Source organism: Lutjanus erythropterus, chromosome 7 (assembly GCF_056507025.1).
Source record: "Lutjanus erythropterus isolate fLutEry1 chromosome 7, fLutEry1.hap2, whole genome shotgun sequence".
Lineage (NCBI taxonomy): Eukaryota > Metazoa > Chordata > Actinopteri > Lutjaniformes > Lutjanidae > Lutjanus > Lutjanus erythropterus.
This window is the reverse complement of record NC_139323.1, coordinates 42,987,877-43,005,144: the sequence shown is the minus strand read 5'-3', so window position 1 is coordinate 43,005,144 and position 17,268 is coordinate 42,987,877. Positions and strand designations below refer to the sequence as shown.

At 42.4% G+C, this 17,268-nt stretch overlaps 2 protein-coding genes across 3 annotated transcripts in view; one reads left to right on the top strand and one right to left on the bottom strand.

Annotated features, from left to right (window-relative positions):
* Positions 1-11,690, top strand: part of grin3bb (glutamate receptor, ionotropic, N-methyl-D-aspartate 3Bb) — a 34,460-nt gene extending 22,770 nt beyond the window's left edge. The window contains exons 7-10 of the mRNA XM_084722101.1: positions 2,176-2,327; positions 9,740-9,904; positions 10,055-10,122; positions 10,318-11,690. Coding sequence (XP_084578227.1) covers positions 2,176-2,327; positions 9,740-9,904; positions 10,055-10,122; positions 10,318-11,191 — 1,259 coding nt within the window. The 3' untranslated portion in view covers positions 11,192-11,690. The remainder of the gene's footprint in view (positions 1-2,175; positions 2,328-9,739; positions 9,905-10,054; positions 10,123-10,317) is intronic.
* A 2,343-nt stretch (positions 11,691-14,033) lies between these two features.
* Positions 14,034-16,156, bottom strand: LOC146324520 (uncharacterized). Of its 2 annotated transcripts, XM_084722348.1 has the most exons (5): positions 15,561-16,156; positions 15,269-15,442; positions 14,906-15,123; positions 14,286-14,796; positions 14,034-14,205 (listed from the first exon to the last, which is right to left on the bottom strand). In XM_084722348.1, exons 1-4 carry the CDS (start codon positions 15,699-15,701, stop codon positions 14,322-14,324), a joined length of 1,008 nt encoding a protein of 335 aa, XP_084578474.1. In that variant the 5' UTR covers positions 15,702-16,156; the 3' UTR covers positions 14,034-14,205; positions 14,286-14,321. The 2 variants fall into 2 exon arrangements, with proteins under 2 accessions (XP_084578474.1, XP_084578475.1); XM_084722349.1 differs by having other exon boundaries at positions 14,286-15,123.
* Positions 16,157-17,268: the final 1,112 nt, after the last annotated feature.

Below are 17,268 nucleotides of genomic sequence, written 5' to 3'. Positions count from 1 at the left end.
TGAGTACTGAGTACAATTTGAATTAATATCCATGTTTCATCTGTATTTTAGTAGCCAATAAGGTGATCTGTTCACAAATGGGCCAATGAAAACAGGACATGCAAATGAAAAACAAAACGCAGAGGCAGCAAACATTTGGAGTTAGGATTTTAATGATAAATCATTAATCAATTAATTGCCATTAAATCTTTGACTTAAAGTGACAGAAAAAATAAATGTCCCTCAGTGTCTCCTCCTCCTGTTCTGATGTGAGGATGATGATGATGAAGATGATGAAGATGATGATGAAGATGATGAAGATCTCCAGTTCATAAAACTCCTGGAGCTTCAGCAGAAAACTGAACTGCAGACAAAATCCAGAAGAACTGAAGTGACCAGTTTGAAAATGTAAAAAAAGAACACAATAAATAAAAATAGAAAACGTCTCCGTGCTGCTCGTGTTCTGTGATCCAAGTGTCCGTAAGACGTGACATTAAAATTTGACCTGAAAAGACGCCATTTCCACCATGTTTCTAGTCTAAATGTCAGCTGCAGCCTCTCAGACCTGATCTGCTGTTTTCTGCTGAAGCTCCAGGAGTTTTTTATGAACTGGAGATCTTCATCATCTTCATCACCATCATCATCTTCATCATCTTCATCATCTTCATCATCCTCACATCAGAACAGGGGGAGGAGACACTGAGGGAAAGTTCATTTTTGGGTGAACTGTCACTTTAAAATGACAAAAACACGACCCAAAAAAAAAGAAAGAAAGAAAAAAAATGAACTGAGGAAAAGAAAATGTTTTATTTATTACCAGTTTATTAATGATTAATTGATTATTGGCATTTTCAAATATAGTTTAAAGGAAACTGCACAAAATTCACAGCCTTATTTGGAGAAGCTGAAAGTAACTGCACGTTTTCCACACGTCATATTTTAACGTACTCCTCCCACAGAAATGATCCGATTGACTTCAAAACTGGCGTGTAGACTGACCATCTAGACAGGCGTGTGATCAAATGTTGAACGGCGTTCCTGTCCAGTTCTGATGTCTTCAGAACCTCCATGTCTTCACATGTATGATAAAAGTCTGAATGTATCTACACTGACAGTCAGGCGTCACCTAGTGGAGGCAGGAAGTGACGTCATATTCCTTAAGGCGATGTCTGAAGGACAAATCCAGGCGCGAGGCCACGGCTGCCGGCACCCTGAGTGGTGCGAGGACCCGTTCAACGCTGCTTCCAGTTTTAGTGTTGTTGTTGTTATTGATTATTGACTGATTGAGCCATTAAAGTTTTTGTTGATGTACGTTGAGTAGAACAGCGCCTCCTGTTGGGTGACCTGTTTTTTCTTTGTTCTTCACAGGTTACGGTATCTTGTTTATTGTTGTTTATTGTTTGTTCTTCACAGGTTACGGTATCTTGTTTATTGTTGTTTATTGTTTGTTCTTCACAGGTTACGGTATCTTGTTTATTGTTGTTTATTGTTTGTTCTTCACAGGTTACGGTATCTTGTTTATTGTTGTTTATTGTTTGTTCTTCACAGGTTATGTATAGACCTGTTGTGTATTATTTTTTGTTTGCAGGTTGCAGGATAAGCCTGTTGTTTATTGTTTACAGGTTATGATATCAGCCTGTTTATTGTTTTTTGCTTGTTTGTTGTTTATTGTTTATTGTTTGTCATTGGTTATTTACAGGTTACTGTGTCAGCCTGTTTGTTGTTGATTTTGTGTTGTTTACAGGTCACCTATTGCCTGTTGTTTATTGTTGTTGAATGTTATTGTGTGTTGTTGACAGATTATGGTATCATCCTGTTAAATGTTTTTTTTTTCATTGTTTGTTGTTTATTGTTGAATTTTCACAGGTTAGGCTTTTTTATTGTTTTTATTGTTTTTGTTATTTTGGTGTTAATCATTTACAGGTTGTTTATTGTTTGTTGTTTACAGGTTAGTGGGTTGGTCTGTTGTTAATCATTGTTTATTATTTGTTGTTTACAGTTTAGGTATTGGTGTGGTGTTTGTCGTCATTTATTGTTTGTTGTTTACAGATTATAATATTGGCCTGTTGTTTATTGCTTATTGTTTGTTGTTTACAGGTTAGTGGGTTGGTCTGATGTTTATTGATGTTTATTGTTTGTTGTTTACAGGGTACGGTATCGGCCTGTTGTTTATTGTTTATTGTTTGTTGTTTACAGGGTACGGTATCGGCCTGCCTCAGAACTCTCCTCTGACCTCAAACATCTCAGAGTTTATCAGCAGATATAAATCTGAGGGCTTCATGGACCTGCTTCACGACAAGTGGTACAAAGTGGTTCCATGTGGGAACCGAGTGTTCGCCGTCACTGAGGTACGTCTCAGAACGTCTCAGAATGTCTTTACATGTTCCTGCGCACACATATGAAATCAAATCCAGTCAAAACATGTCAGAGAGAGACAGTGAGAACACAGGAAGAACGCAGGGAGAACGCAGGGAGAACGTGGTGAGAACACAGGGAGAACACAGGGAGAATGCAGGGAGAACATGGTGAGAACACAGGGAGAACACAGGGAGAACGTGGTGAGAACACAGTGAGAATGCAGAGAGAACATAGGGAGAACGCAGGGAGAACATGGTGAGAACACAGGGAGAACAGAGGGAGAACGCAGGGAGAATGTGGTGAGAACAGAGGGAGAACACAGGGAGAACACAGGGAGAACGTGGTGAGAACACAGGGAGAACACAGGGAGAACGCAGGGAGAACGCAGGGAGAACACAGGGAGAACACAGTGAGAATGCAGAGAGAACATAGGGAGAACGCAGGGAGAACATGGTGAGAACACAGGGAGAACAGAGGGAGAACGCAGGGAGAACATGGTGAGAACACAGGGAGAACAGAGGGAGAACGCAGGGAGAACGTGGTGAGAACAGAGGGAGAACACAGGGAGAACACAGGGAGAACGCAGGGAGAACGTGGTGAGAACACAGGGAGAACACAGGGAGAACGCAGGGAGAACGCAGGGAGAACACAGGGAGAACACAGGGAGAACGTGGTGAGAACACAGTGAGAATGCAGAGAGAACATAGGGAGAACGCAGGGAGAACATGGTGAGAACACAGGGAGAACAGAGGGAGAACGCAGGGAGAACGTGGTGAGAACAGAGGGAGAACACAGGGAGAACGCAGGGAGAATGTGGTGAGAACACAGGGAGAACACAGGGAGAACACAGTGAGAACACAGGGAGAACACAGGGAGAACGCAGGGAGAACGTGGTGAGAACACATGGAGAACACAGGGAGAACACAGGGAGAACGCAGGGAGAACGAGGTGAGAACACAGGGAGAACACAGGGAGAACACAGGGAGAACGCAGGGAGAACGTGGTGAGAACACATGGAGAACACAGGGAGAACACAGGGAGAACGCAGGGAGAACGAGGTGAGAACACAGGGAGAACACAGGGAGAACGCAGGGAGAACGCAGGGAGAACGAGGTGAGAACACAGGGAGAACACAGGGAGAACGCAGGGAGAACGCAGGGAGAACGCAGGGAGAACACAGGGAGAACGTGGTGAGAACACAGTGAGAATGCAGAGAGAACATAGGGAGAACGCAGGGAGAACATGGTGAGAACACAGGGAGAACAGAGGGAGAACGCAGGGAGAACGTGGTGAGAACAGAGGGAGAACACAGGGAGAACGCAGGGAGAATGTGGTGAGAACACAGGGAGAACACAGGGAGAACACAGTGAGAACACAGGGAGAACACAGGGAGAACGCAGGGAGAACGTGGTGAGAACACATGGAGAACACAGGGAGAACACAGGGAGAACGCAGGGAGAACGAGGTGAGAACACAGGGAGAACACAGGGAGAACACAGGGAGAACGCAGGGAGAACGTGGTGAGAACACATGGAGAACACAGGGAGAACACAGGGAGAACGCAGGGAGAACGAGGTGAGAACACAGGGAGAACACAGGGAGAACGCAGGGAGAACGCAGGGAGAACGAGGTGAGAACACAGGGAGAACACAGGGAGAACGCAGGGAGAACGCAGGGAGAACGAGGTGAGAACACAGGGAGAACACAGGGAGAACACAGGGAGAACGCAGGGAGAACGTGGTGAGAACACATGGAGAACACAGGGAGAACACAGGGAGAACGCAGGGAGAACGAGGTGAGAACACAGGGAGAACACAGGGAGAACACAGTGAGAACACAGGGAGAACACAGGGAGAACACAGGGAGAACGCAGGGAGAACGAGGTGAGAACACAGGGAGAACACAGGGAGAACACAGTGAGAACGCAGGGAGAACGAGGTGAGAACACAGGGAGAACACAGGGAGAACACAGTGAGAACACAGGGAGAACACAGTGTGTATTTGTACCTGATGTAATAATAATAATACGTTTTATTTAGTGGCGCCTTTCATGACACTCAAGGTCACCTGACATCAGAAATGACAACAGCATAGATCACAAATAAAACTCATACAATCAAAACAAAGACAGTACAGACAGACAGTACAGACAGTACAGTCTGTACTGTCTGTACTGTCTGTACTGTACTGACTGTACATACAGACTGTCTGTCAGTGTCTGTAGTTCAGGTGTAGTTTCAGTGTTCAGCTGCTGCCCCCTGCAGGTCACTCTGAGTCACTGACAGTCTGAGGAATCAGACAAAGAACACCAGCAGGATCAGGTTCTGCTCTTCAGGGTCAGGTTCTGCTCTTCAGGATCAGGTTCTGCTCTTCAGGGTCATGTTCTGCTCTTCAGGATCAGGTTCTGCTCTTCAGGGTCATGTTCTGCTCTTCAGGGTCAGGTTCTGCTCTTCAGGATCATGTTCTGCTCTTCAGAGTCAGGTTCTGCTCTTCAGGATCAGGTTCTGCTCTTCAGGGTCATGTTCTGCTCTTCAGGATCAGGTTCTGCTCTTCAGGGTCATGTTCTGCTCTTCAGAGTCAGGTTCTGCTCTTCAGGGTCAGGTTCTGCTCTTCAGAGTCAGGTTCTGCTCTTCAGGATCAGGTTCTGCTCTTCAGGATCATGTTCTGCTCTTCAGAGTCAGGTTCTGCTCTTCAGGGTCATGTTCTGCTCTTCAGGATCAGGTTCTGCTCTTCAGGGTCATGTTCTGCTCTTCAGGGTCAGGTTCTGCTCTTCAGGATCATGTTCTGCTCTTCAGAGTCAGGTTCTGCTCTTCAGGATCAGGTTCTGCTCTTCAGGATCAGGTTCTGCTCTTCAGGATCAGGTTCTGCTCTTCAGGATCAGGTTCTCAGTCTTTCAGGTTGTAGATGCAGATACACTCTCTGGTCCTGAAGTGACTCTCTTCTGAGAATGAAGGAAATGATGTAGTGTTTTTAAATATTTCCTTCACATCGACGTGAGAAGAACCTGCTTCCTGTTCTGCTCGTGCTCAGAGTTCCCTCTTGTGGCCTGTGAGCGAGAACTTCAACTGGATTTGTCCCTGAAGGCGACTGGTTTTACAGCAGGAGATCAAAACAACAGATGCACAAACAGCAGACACATCGTCCATCAGAGGAGGAACGGAGGCGCTGACGGTGGGCTCAGGAAAATAAAAGAACAAACAACAACAATATGATGAACTTCAGAGTAATGATCAATCAATCACGGTCATCAATCACCGTCTCCACCTACATCAGCAGGACTTCAAAGCCGACCTTCACTCTTTTATAAAGATCGGTTATTTTAGATTCTCAGATTCTCGAACCAACAGATCAAAGAAAACGTGAGAACAGATTCAGTGCCTGTTTTGGAGAAGATGCTCACGGTCACTCGTATTTATATTGGTTGTGTTGCCATGGCAACTGTTAATTAAAAGGACTGGAGTTCTCAGCTCAACCTACTTTCATTACCTCTGCCAACCTGAAGCTGCATGAATGTTGCAGATACATTTTAACAGCTTTTGCACAAACATAAGGTCACTGTTTACATGTTTATTTATCAGACTAACTGTCCTCGGTGTCAATGTTCATCTTTCAGTTGTTTTTTTAATTCATGTTTGCTAACGATAGCTCTTCAGGCTAACAGACAGAGAAAGACAGAGAAACAAAGTCATGTAATTTAGTCAGCAGAAGGTGGAACATGTGACTAATGTTATATTAATGTTATACTGATGATGATATAACATCAGCATAATGTTAATATAATGTCAGTATAACATTAGTACAACGTTAATATAACATCACTATAACATCAGTAATATAATATCAGTATAGTGTTAATATAACGTCATTATAATGTTAATATAATATTATTGTAACGTTAATATTAGGAGTGTCATATTATCGCATTAATTGCGATTAATTAATTACAGTCGTATTTAGCATGTTATGTTTTTTAATCACGTTAATCTATTTTTTAACTTTACTGTTTCTGTATGCGAGTTCCCTTTTTATAAAATCCGTTTTTATGCGTTGGGCTTCTTGTGCTTGAGTTGTTCGGGGTCAGTCACACCCTGAAGTGGACATTGATTGGCTGTCATTGTGTTTGGGTTTGTTTAGCATAAGCTGATAGGCTCCCAGTCAAGGTGAGGAGACGTGAAAATGGAGGAGCATGTGAGAGTTGTCAGTCCAATGAATAGGAAATTGACATTTCAAAAACGCCCCGGCGGCTCCACTGATAAAGGTAGAGTGATGTGCCGTCTTTGTCAGAAGGAGTTTTCTCACCACTGAAGCAGCTCAGGTTTAGCCTCCGACATCAACACGAAGCACCCAGTCGCGAGTGCAGCCACAGCTAACGTTAGCAGCGAAGACGTTGGTCATTTAGCGAGCCATAGCAAAACTCTTCGCCAAACTAAACTCGAGGAGAACAACCCGCGTATGAGCAAGTCTGCGACCGACAGGCTGACGAATGTTTTTTCCAAGTGGATAGTGAAGAACTGCAGGCCGATAAACATGGTGGAAGACGAGGGACGTGTTACAAACTGCGTCCAGTGACCCTTCATACAAGCCACCGGACAGTGACAACCAAAAAACAACCAACCTTTTGATCTGTCACAATAATTTAATGAATTTAAATGAAAATACCTCGAGGGCTTTTCTCAGCAATTTTCAGGTGAGATTAAAAAAGAGATTAATTAGATCAATTAATTACAGATCATAATTAATTCATCTCTCAATTTTCTTAATCTATTGACAGAACTAGTTAATATAACATCAGTAAAACATTAATATAACGTGGGTTTAACATTAATATAACATTAGTATTGTTTGTATAACGTGTATATGTTATATTAATGTTATACTGATGTTATACTGATGTTATATTAACGTTATACTGATGTTATACTGATGTTATATTAACGTTATACTGATGTTATACTGATGTTATATTAACGTTATACTGATGTTATATTAACGTTATACTGATGTTATACTGATGTTATATTAACGTTATACTGATGTTATACTGATGTTATACTGATGTTATATTAACGTTATACTGATGTTATATTAACGTTATACTGATGTTATACTGATGTTATACTGATGTTATATTAACGTTATATTAACGTTATACTGATGTTATATTAACGTTATACTGATGTTATATTAACGTTATACTGATGTTATACTGATGTTATATTAACGTTATACTGATGTTATACTAATGTTATATTAACATTATACTGATGTTATACTGATGTTATATAAACGTTATACTGATGTTATACTGATGTTATACTGATGTTATATTAACGTTATACTGATGTTATACTGATGTTATATTAACGTTATATTAACGTTATACTGATGTTATATTAACGTTATACTGATGTTATACTGATGTTATATTAACGTTATACTGATGTTATACTGATGTTATATTAACGTTATACTGATGTTATACTGATTTTATATTAACGTTATATTAACGTTATACTGATGTTATATTAACGTTATACTGATGTTATATTAACGTTATACTGATGTTATACTAATGTTATATTGACGTTATACTGATGTTATACTGATGTTATATTAACGTTATACTGATGTTATATTAACGTTATACTGATGTTATACTGATGTTATATAAACGTTATACTGATGTTATACTGATGTTATATTAACGTTATACTGATGTTATATTAACGTTATACTGATGTTATACTGATGTTATACTGATGTTATATTAACGTTATACTGATGTTATATTAACGTTATACTGATGTTATATTAACGTTATACTGATGTTATACTGATGTTATATAAACGTTATACTGATGTTATACTGATGTTATATTAACGTTATACTGATGTTATATTAACGTTATACTGAAGTTATACTGATGTTATACTGATGTTATATTAACGTTATACTGATGTTATATTAACGTTATACTGATGTTATACTGATGTTATATTAACGTTATACTGATGTTATATTAACGTTATACTGATGTTATACTGATGTTAAAAATAACGTTATACTGATGTTATACTGATGTTATATTAACGTTATACTGATGTTATATTAATGTTATACTGATGTTATACTGATGTTATATTAACGTTATACTGATGTTATATCAATGTTATACTGATGTTATACTGATGTTATATTAACGTTATACTGATGTTATACTGATGTTATATTAACGTTATACTGATGTTATACTGATGTTATACTGATGTTATACTGATGTTATATTAACGTTATACTGATGTTATACTGATGTTATATTAACGTTATACTGATGTTATATTAACGTTATACTGATGTTATACTGATGTTATATTAACGTTATACTGATGTTATATTAACGTTATACTGATGTTATACTGATGTTAAAAATAACGTTATACTGATGTTATATTAACGTTATACTGATGTTATATCAATGTTATACTGATGTTATACTGATGTTATATTAACGTTATACTGATGTTATATCAATGTTATACTGATGTTATACTGATGTTATATTAACGTTATACTGATGTTATAGTGATGTTATAGTGATGTTATATTAACGTTATACTGATGTTATATTAACGTTATACTGATGTTATATTAACGTTATGCTGATGTTATACTGATGTTATATTAACGTTATACTGACGTTATATTAATGTTATATTGATGCTATACTGAAGTTATATTAACGTTATACTGATGTTATACTGATGTTATATTAACGTTATATTAACGTTATACTGATGTTATATTAACGTTATACTGATGTTATACTGATGTTATATTAACGTTATACTGATGTTATATTAATGTTATACTGATGTTATATTAATGTTATACTGATGTTATACTGATGTTATATTAATGTTATACTGATGTTATACTGATGTTATATTAACGTTATACTGATGTTATATTAATGTTATACTGATGTTATACTGATGTTATATTAACGTTATACTGATGTTATACTGATGTTATATAAATGTTATACTGATGTTATAGTAATGTTATACTGATGTTATATTAACGTTATACTGATGTTATACTGATGTTATATTAACGTTATACTGATGTTATAGTAATGTTATACTGATGGGCCACGTCATGTTTTCTTCTTCTGTTATTTTTATGTTGTCATTTCATCTGTTCAATTAATTTCATCTTCGTGCTGTATTCTCTCTCTTTCTTCTTTTCTTTATTTTTCTTTCTGTCTGTCTGTCTGTCTTTACCTTCTTCCTTTTACATTTCAACTCAGTCTTAATGTAAAATATATTTTGTCTCTGTGGATTTTGGTAGCAGGTGAAGTTTTTCTCCTCTGACTCTTTTTCCTCTTGTCTCCTCTGTCAGACTCTTCAGATGGGGATCAGTCATTTCTCAGGACTCTTTGTGTTGTTGTGTGTTGGAGTGGGCGGAGCTTTGCTGACCCTCGCAGGTGAACATGGTTTCTACCAACTCGTCCTGCCACACATCCGCCGTCGACAAAACCTGAAGTACTGGCTGCACACCTCTCAGGTGAGATGTGTTCACTACACATTTAATAATACCATGTAACACCAGGTATTAATACCAAGCATCAACGTGTTAATATCAGACGTGAACGTGTTGACAGCTGTCCAGATGTTCTGAGAGTTAAAATGTGATCAGACTGGTTGTGTTTGACAGAAAATCCATCGCGCTCTGAACATGACATACGAGGACGTGAAGCGGCAGCGAGCTGAGAAAGAGAAAAGGTTCGTCTTTGATGTCATAAGTCAAAGTTATTTTAGTTTAATGTTTTGGTTACTCTTCATTTTATATTTCATTTTGAAGGTTTTCAGTTTCACTCACTTGTTCTGGAGCTTATCTGACTATCTTGACTGTCTAACATGGTTCTCATGAACAGATGATGTCATCAGCGCTGTGGTCATGTTCTTGTTTCTGTTTAGCTGTAACCTGCAGAAGTCCCAGCCCCCCCTGGGCCCCCCCGCACCGCCGCCCCCTGGAGCTTCTGCCAAATGGAACAACGAGGCCATTAAGGATGCTGCAGCTGCTGCCGCCGCCGCCAAGGATGCCCGAGACTTCAAACGGGTCCACTTCAACCTGGAGACCCTCAACACCCGCCGCCTGCTCGCTCGCATTGCCACCGCTGATGCCAAGGGAGGTGGGGCCAAGTCTGAAGGGGCGGTTCCAGCCAAGCCGCAGCTGCCAAACAAACTGTGTGAGAACGGCGGCCCGGCGGCATCGTTCGCCAGCCTGGTGCTCTCGCTCCCCACGGCATCCTCCTCTTCCTCTTCATCCACAGCCAAACCCAATACCACTGCTCCTCCCCCTGCAGCTACGACCAAGCCCCCACCTGCTGCAGCTCCACCCACCGCTGCCGTGGCCCAGCCTCCCACCGCTGTGGCCCCACCCCCCGCTGTGGCCCCACCCACCGCTGTGGCCCCACCCCCCGCTGTGGCCCCACCCCAGCCCGGTGAGCTGCAGGAGCTGCAGGAGCAGATCGAAGAGATGAGGGAGAAGCTGCGGACGGCTCTGGCCAGGAGGGCCGAGATCCAGACAACACTAAACAGACCTGTTGCCATGGTAACAAACAACACATCCACAGTTACCTTGTCAACTACAACAACAACAACAGCAACAACACCAACACCATCTACAACAAACACAGCGTTGTCAACGACAGGAGCCCCGCCCCCCGTCACACCAGTAACAACCCTCCCTGCCAACATGAAGTGTGTGACGACCATGACCGATCCTCCCCACAAAGTCTTGTCTAAAGTCCGGCCCCTCCACAGCAGATTGGCCAATCAGAGGAGGTGATGCTCTCTGTACTGGTCACATGACCCTGTACACACAGTGACCACTTTAAACTGCTGAGAGGGAAAATAAATCGATCAAGTGATTATTAATTTATTGTGTTTCTTAATGAAACCTGAAATATGATTTTCTTCAACATGCAGTCAGGAAACATTATGTCACATCACATATATGTTATGTCAAGTGACATATATGTGATGTCATGTCTGTTATATAAAAAAGAATACTTACTCTGATCCATTCAGTGTCCACGACCCGACCTGAATAATAATTAAATTAAAATCTCATTAATTATGAAAACTAACCTCATGAACACGTGAAACTCATCATTTGTCTTTGTGGAGACACAGGAGCCTCTGAGCTCCACCAGACTTCATTCACTTTTTACTCAATTTAACTCTCTGTCGTTTTTATTGCTTTAAAATCAGTAACTTTTTATACCAGATTTAACAGATGTTGTTGCAGCTGGTTGATCCTGTTGCTTTGAATTTTTCACTTTGTGTGAATCTTACTGGTGATCTTCCCTCCTCAGGCTGGTTAAACTGGCCGCTGTGACGCTGAAGTGTGGACACGTTTCAGGAGCCTTCATGGACTTCAGTGGTGCAGAAACAGGACTTATCATGAGGCTGAACTCGGCAGCATGGCAGCTTCAGACAATTAAAAAAAACTACAGGAAGTAAACACACCACCAGACTCAGAGAGACCCTGAAACTTCCGGAGTTTCCTGTGATCCTGCAGACTAAAACTTTCTGTTGAAGCAATAAGTTGTTTGTTGTGTGAAAAAAAGTGACAGGAGCAGCTTCACGTTTACAGAAGATTCATTAACTTTAATTAAGTTTCCTTTAAAGGACGTTTAGCTGTCAGTCAATAATCCAAATCACTTCTCAACAGTTAGAATACGAGACCTGTCCCACAAATATTTAAGGTCCTGTTAAGGTTTTTATGAAACTCAATTAACTTTCTTACCTTCAGATTCCCTTAAATGACCCTTTAATAAAGACACAACTATGGTGTTTTAATTGAATTATGAATTAATTAAATTATTACATATAAATGTAGTTTTAATGGATGATGTGCACAGTTTAATAAAAAAAAACTTTAAAAAACAATTTCTTAACTTTAAGATCACTTAATCTTTAAATCAAAGGTTTTAATGAAGTTTGGTCAAGTTTAGGGATGATAACAATTAATCAATGATCAATTGATCAATGACCAATTAATTGGTCATTAAGAATTTAATCAATCATGTAAAGTTTTATCAATCTACTATCAAATAAATATCTGAAATATGTTCCACAGGCTACACTCTTAGAAATAAGGGTTCCACAAGGGTTCTTCCTGAAGGGCTGTGGTTCTACTCAGAACAATTTGCTTCTGAAGAACCTTTTTTGGAAGAAAGGGTTTGTCAAGGGTTCTTTGTAAGACTAAGGGTTCCATTAAGAACCCTTTTCATCCAAAGAACCTTTTTTGGAAGAAAGAGTTCTTCAAGGATGGTTAAAATCCTTGAAGAACTCTTTCAAGGGTTCTTCATACCATATTTCTCTGGGTGTTTGTAACGCAGTCAATTTAAATATTGATTAACCCTTTAATTGATACTAATGATCCATTAAAGCTTCTGTAACGTTCTAAATGTGTGCTGAACCCCTGAATGACATTTGAAGTGTTCTTGTCTCCCTGAAAAGATCTTAAACTGTGCAGGTAATCCATGAAAAATATGTTTACCATCTTATAATCTATTATTTATCCCCTTAATTAATTCACCTATTGATAATGATGATGCAATTAAGGTATTTCAGATAATTAATGGATAAATTAACTTCACAGTTAAAAGCATCCCTCAATTTATATCTTAACTGGGCCTCAATGTTTGATCAATTTTAAGCCTTTTAGACTCTTTAAAAATCCCTTATCAATGCAAATAATCCACTAAACCATCTGATCTATCACAATCAATCAATCAATCAATCAGTCAATCATTTTCATTCATGAATCCATCAAACAACTGAATTTGATCTTTGAGGGTTTTTGTTCTCCTAAACTGTGCAGAAAACAACAACAACAACGATAATAATAATAACAATAATAATAATAATAATAATAATAATAATAATAATAATAATAATAATAATAACAATGTATTTTACATTAAAGAAACAAACAAACTTTCATGTTTCTGTTTTTTTCCATTCTTCACAGTTTAAAGGTTTTTTAAGGGTAAAACTAAAGTTCAGGAGTTTAATGGATTCATATTTATTAAAGTGTTTTCTGACGGATTATCTGCAGAGTTTAAGGGTTTATTCTTCTTGAATTTGGTCTTTTTAAGATGAAGATGTTGTAGAAAGAAGTTATTTTACTGTCACTTGGTGTTTTTATCTTCTGATGACTCGTGAGGATGACCATGATGAAGGAGTGAAAGCTGCAGTCTTTGAACCTTTGTGTTTTTATCAACAGTAGAAAAACTTTATTTCTTTATTTCACACGATGCTGCTCAGAATGCTAACTGCAGCTAGCTGCTACAGCTAGCAGGCCTGCAGGGAGTTTGTTGTTCTGTGCAGCGCCACCTACTGTTTGCACTGATGTCAGTTTTAACATTCAAGTCACAATAACTTCCAACTTAAAGGGACAGTCCCACATTTTATTAAACCCTCTCTGTTTTCTACAGAGTTCAGATGTTTCTCTGTTTCCAGCACTGCTAGCCTAGCTTACCACAAAAAATGAAGGCAGGGAAAACTGTTAGCTTAGCTTAGCATAAAGACTGGAAGCAGGGGAAAACCGTTTATACTAAGATAGATCTGTTAGGTTCAGAGTTTGGCCAGGACCCCAGACGCAGAGAGCGAGATAAAAGCAGTTTTCAAAGAGTTTATTGTTTCACAAAAGAGCAAAAAACAACGGAAGGCGAGGGCAGGTGCTGGACGCGGTCGGCTGGCTGGCGCAGCGGGGTCGACAGGAGGGGAACCGTGCTGGCGTAGGTTCAGGAGCACGAGTGCTGCACCCACGGTCGGAAGAGGAACTGAAGGCTGCACAAAAACACTGTTGATTAGAGTCACGAAGGAAAAAACACCAAAGATCCACTAGAAAGCTTGCTGCGCTACATAACCGACAACGACTGAATAGTCCGGCACAGGAGTGGAGACTAGGCCAAGCTCATATACCCGGGGAAGTGCACTGATGAGAGCCAGGTGCGTCTCATTATGCTGAGCCAGCCAATGACCGCCGCCGCTGCCACACACACTGCCCTGGAAGGAAAGGGGAGGGGGGAAAAAGGGAAACAAGGAAAACCGAAACACCAAGAACACCAAAACAAATCCAAAAAACTCAACAACCATGACATTACCCCCCCCTCAACGGACGCCACCCGGCGGCCTGCCAGGCTTGCCAGGAAAGTCCCTGTAAAAGTCATTAATAAGGTCCGGATCCAGAATAAAAGAACGGGACACCCATGACCGTTCTTCTGGACCATACCCCTCCCAGTCCACCAAAAACTGGTATCCCCGGCCCCGTCTGCGGACGTCCAGCAACCGCCGGACAGTGTAGGCAGGGTGGTCATCAATGAGCCGGGGGGGTGGAGGGGGTTCGGCCGGAGGGCACAGAGCACTGGTGGACACAGGCTTCAACAGGGAAACGTGAAAGGCCGGGTGAACATTAAGGGCTGCGGGCAATTTGAGTCTCATCACACAGGGATTGATTACCTTTTCTATTTCAAAAGGGCCGATGTACCTGGGGGCTAGCTTCCTGCTCTCCGTCTGCAGAGGGAGGTCGCGTGAGGAAAGCCACACCTTTTGACCCGGCTGATAGTGGGGGGCAGGAGCGCGACGTCTGTCCGCCAATCGTTGATTGCGAGCCGCAGTCCGCGTGAGAGCCGCCCTTGCCTCCCGCCAGACCCGCCGTGCCCGCCGGAGGTGCTCCTGAACGGACGGAACTGCCACTTCGGTCTCCTGGATGGGGAAGAGGGGAGGTTGGAAACCCACAGAGGCCATAAAGGGGGACATACCTGTGGCTGAGCTGACCAGAGAGTTGTGGGCGTATTCCACCCAGGGAAGATGGGTGGACCAGGAGGCGGGATGTCTAGCGGTGACGCACCGGAGAGCTGACTCGAGGTCCTGGTTGGCCCGCTCCGTCTGGCCGTTGGTTTGGGGGTGGTATCCAGACGAGAGGCTGGCTGAAGCTCCCAGAGCCTGGCAGAAGGCCCTCCAGACCTGGGAGGAGAACTGGGGACCCCGGTCCGAAACTATGTCCTGAGGTATACCATGAAGTCTGAACACATGTTGGACGAGGAGGTTGGCCGTCTCTAGGGCTGAGGGGAGTTTGGGCAGAGGAACAAAATGCACAGCTTTGGAAAAACGATCAATAATGGTAAGGATTACTGTGTTACCCTCTGACGGTGGGAGTCCAGTGACGAAGTCCACTGCAACATGAGACCAAGGGCGATGGGGGATGGGCAGTGGACGTAGGAGGCCAGCAGGAGTCTGGTGGGAGGATTTGTTGCGGGCACAGACGGAGCAGGCGGAAACATACTCCTTGGTGTCAGACGTTATGGAGGGCCACCAGAAACTGCGTCGGAGCAAGGAGAGGGTGCGATGAAACCCAGGATGACAGGCGACTTTGGAAGCATGTCCCCACTGGAGCACAGGAGTTCTGGCGGCGGGTGGAACAAACATCCGGTTGGGAGGGCAGCTCTCGGGAATGGGTTGATCTTGTTGAGCCTCCTGCACGACTTGCTCAATCTCCCACCTGGCCGCCCCCACCACGCAGGAGGAAGGGAGGATGGTCTCCACAGGTGTGTCTTCCACCGGTGGAGTAAACTGTCTGGATAAGGCGTCGGGCTTAACATTCCTGGAACCAGGGCGGTAGGTGAGGGAGAACCGGAACCGACCCAAGAACAGGGCCCACCGAGCCTGCCGGGAGTTTAGTCGACGTGCAGACCGTAGATAGGAGAGGTTCTTGTGGTCAGTCCATACCGTAAAAGGGTGCGTGGAGCCTTCCAACCAATGCCTCCACTCCTGGAGAGCCAAGACCACAGCGAGGAGCTCCCTGTTGCCCACGTCGTAATTTTTCTCGGCTGGGGTGAGCCGACGAGAGAAGAAGGCACAGGGGTGCATTTTGTGGTCAACTGGGGAGCGTTGAGAGAGGACGGCCCCTACCCCAGAGTCAGAGGCGTCGACTTCGACCACGAACGGTAATGCAGGATCTGGATGGGAAAGCACAGGTGCAGAGGTAAACAGGCACTTTAATCGGTCGAAGGCAGCATCGGCTGCCTGCGACCACACAAAGGGGAGCTTGGAGGAGGTCAATTGAGTGAGTGGGGCCGCTACTTGGCTGTAATTGCGAATGAACCTCCTGTAAAAATTTGCAAACCCCAAAAACCTCTGGAGGTGTTTTCTGGTGGCGGGGACAGGCCACTCGGCCACCGCTTGAACTTTGGCCGGATCCGCCTTCAGCTGTCCCCTTTCCACCACGAACCCCAAAAAACTGACAGATGTGACATGGAATTCGCATTTCTCTGCTTTCACAAAGAGTCTATTCTCTAATAGTCTCCTTAAAACCAGCTTTACATGCTGGACATGTTCATCAAGGTCTCTGGAAAAAATCAAGATGTCGTCTAAATAAACAAACACGAACCTATTAAGCATGTCCCTTAAAACGTCATTGATCAAAGCCTGGAAAACAGCTGGTGCATTGGTCAGACCAAAGGGCATAACCAGGTACTCGAAATGTCCCAGGGGGGTGTTGAACGCCGTTTTCCACTCATCTCCTTCCTTAATCCTGATGAGGTGGTAGGCGTTACGGAGATCTAGCTTGGAGAAAATGGTTGCTTGGTGCAAGGGGCCAAAAGCGGAATCAATCAGAGGGAGTGGGTACTTATTTTTCACTGTAATGTCATTTATCCCCCTGAAGTCTATACAAGGGCGCAGGGTTTTGTCTCTCTTTTCAACAAAGAAAAAACCCGCTCCCACTGGGGAAGAGGAAGGGCGGATTAGCCCCGCAGCTAACGAGTCTGTGATGTACTGCTCCATGGACTCTCTTTCAGGCTTGGACAAATTGTACAGTTTTTGAGATGGAAATGGGGCTCCAGGGAGCAG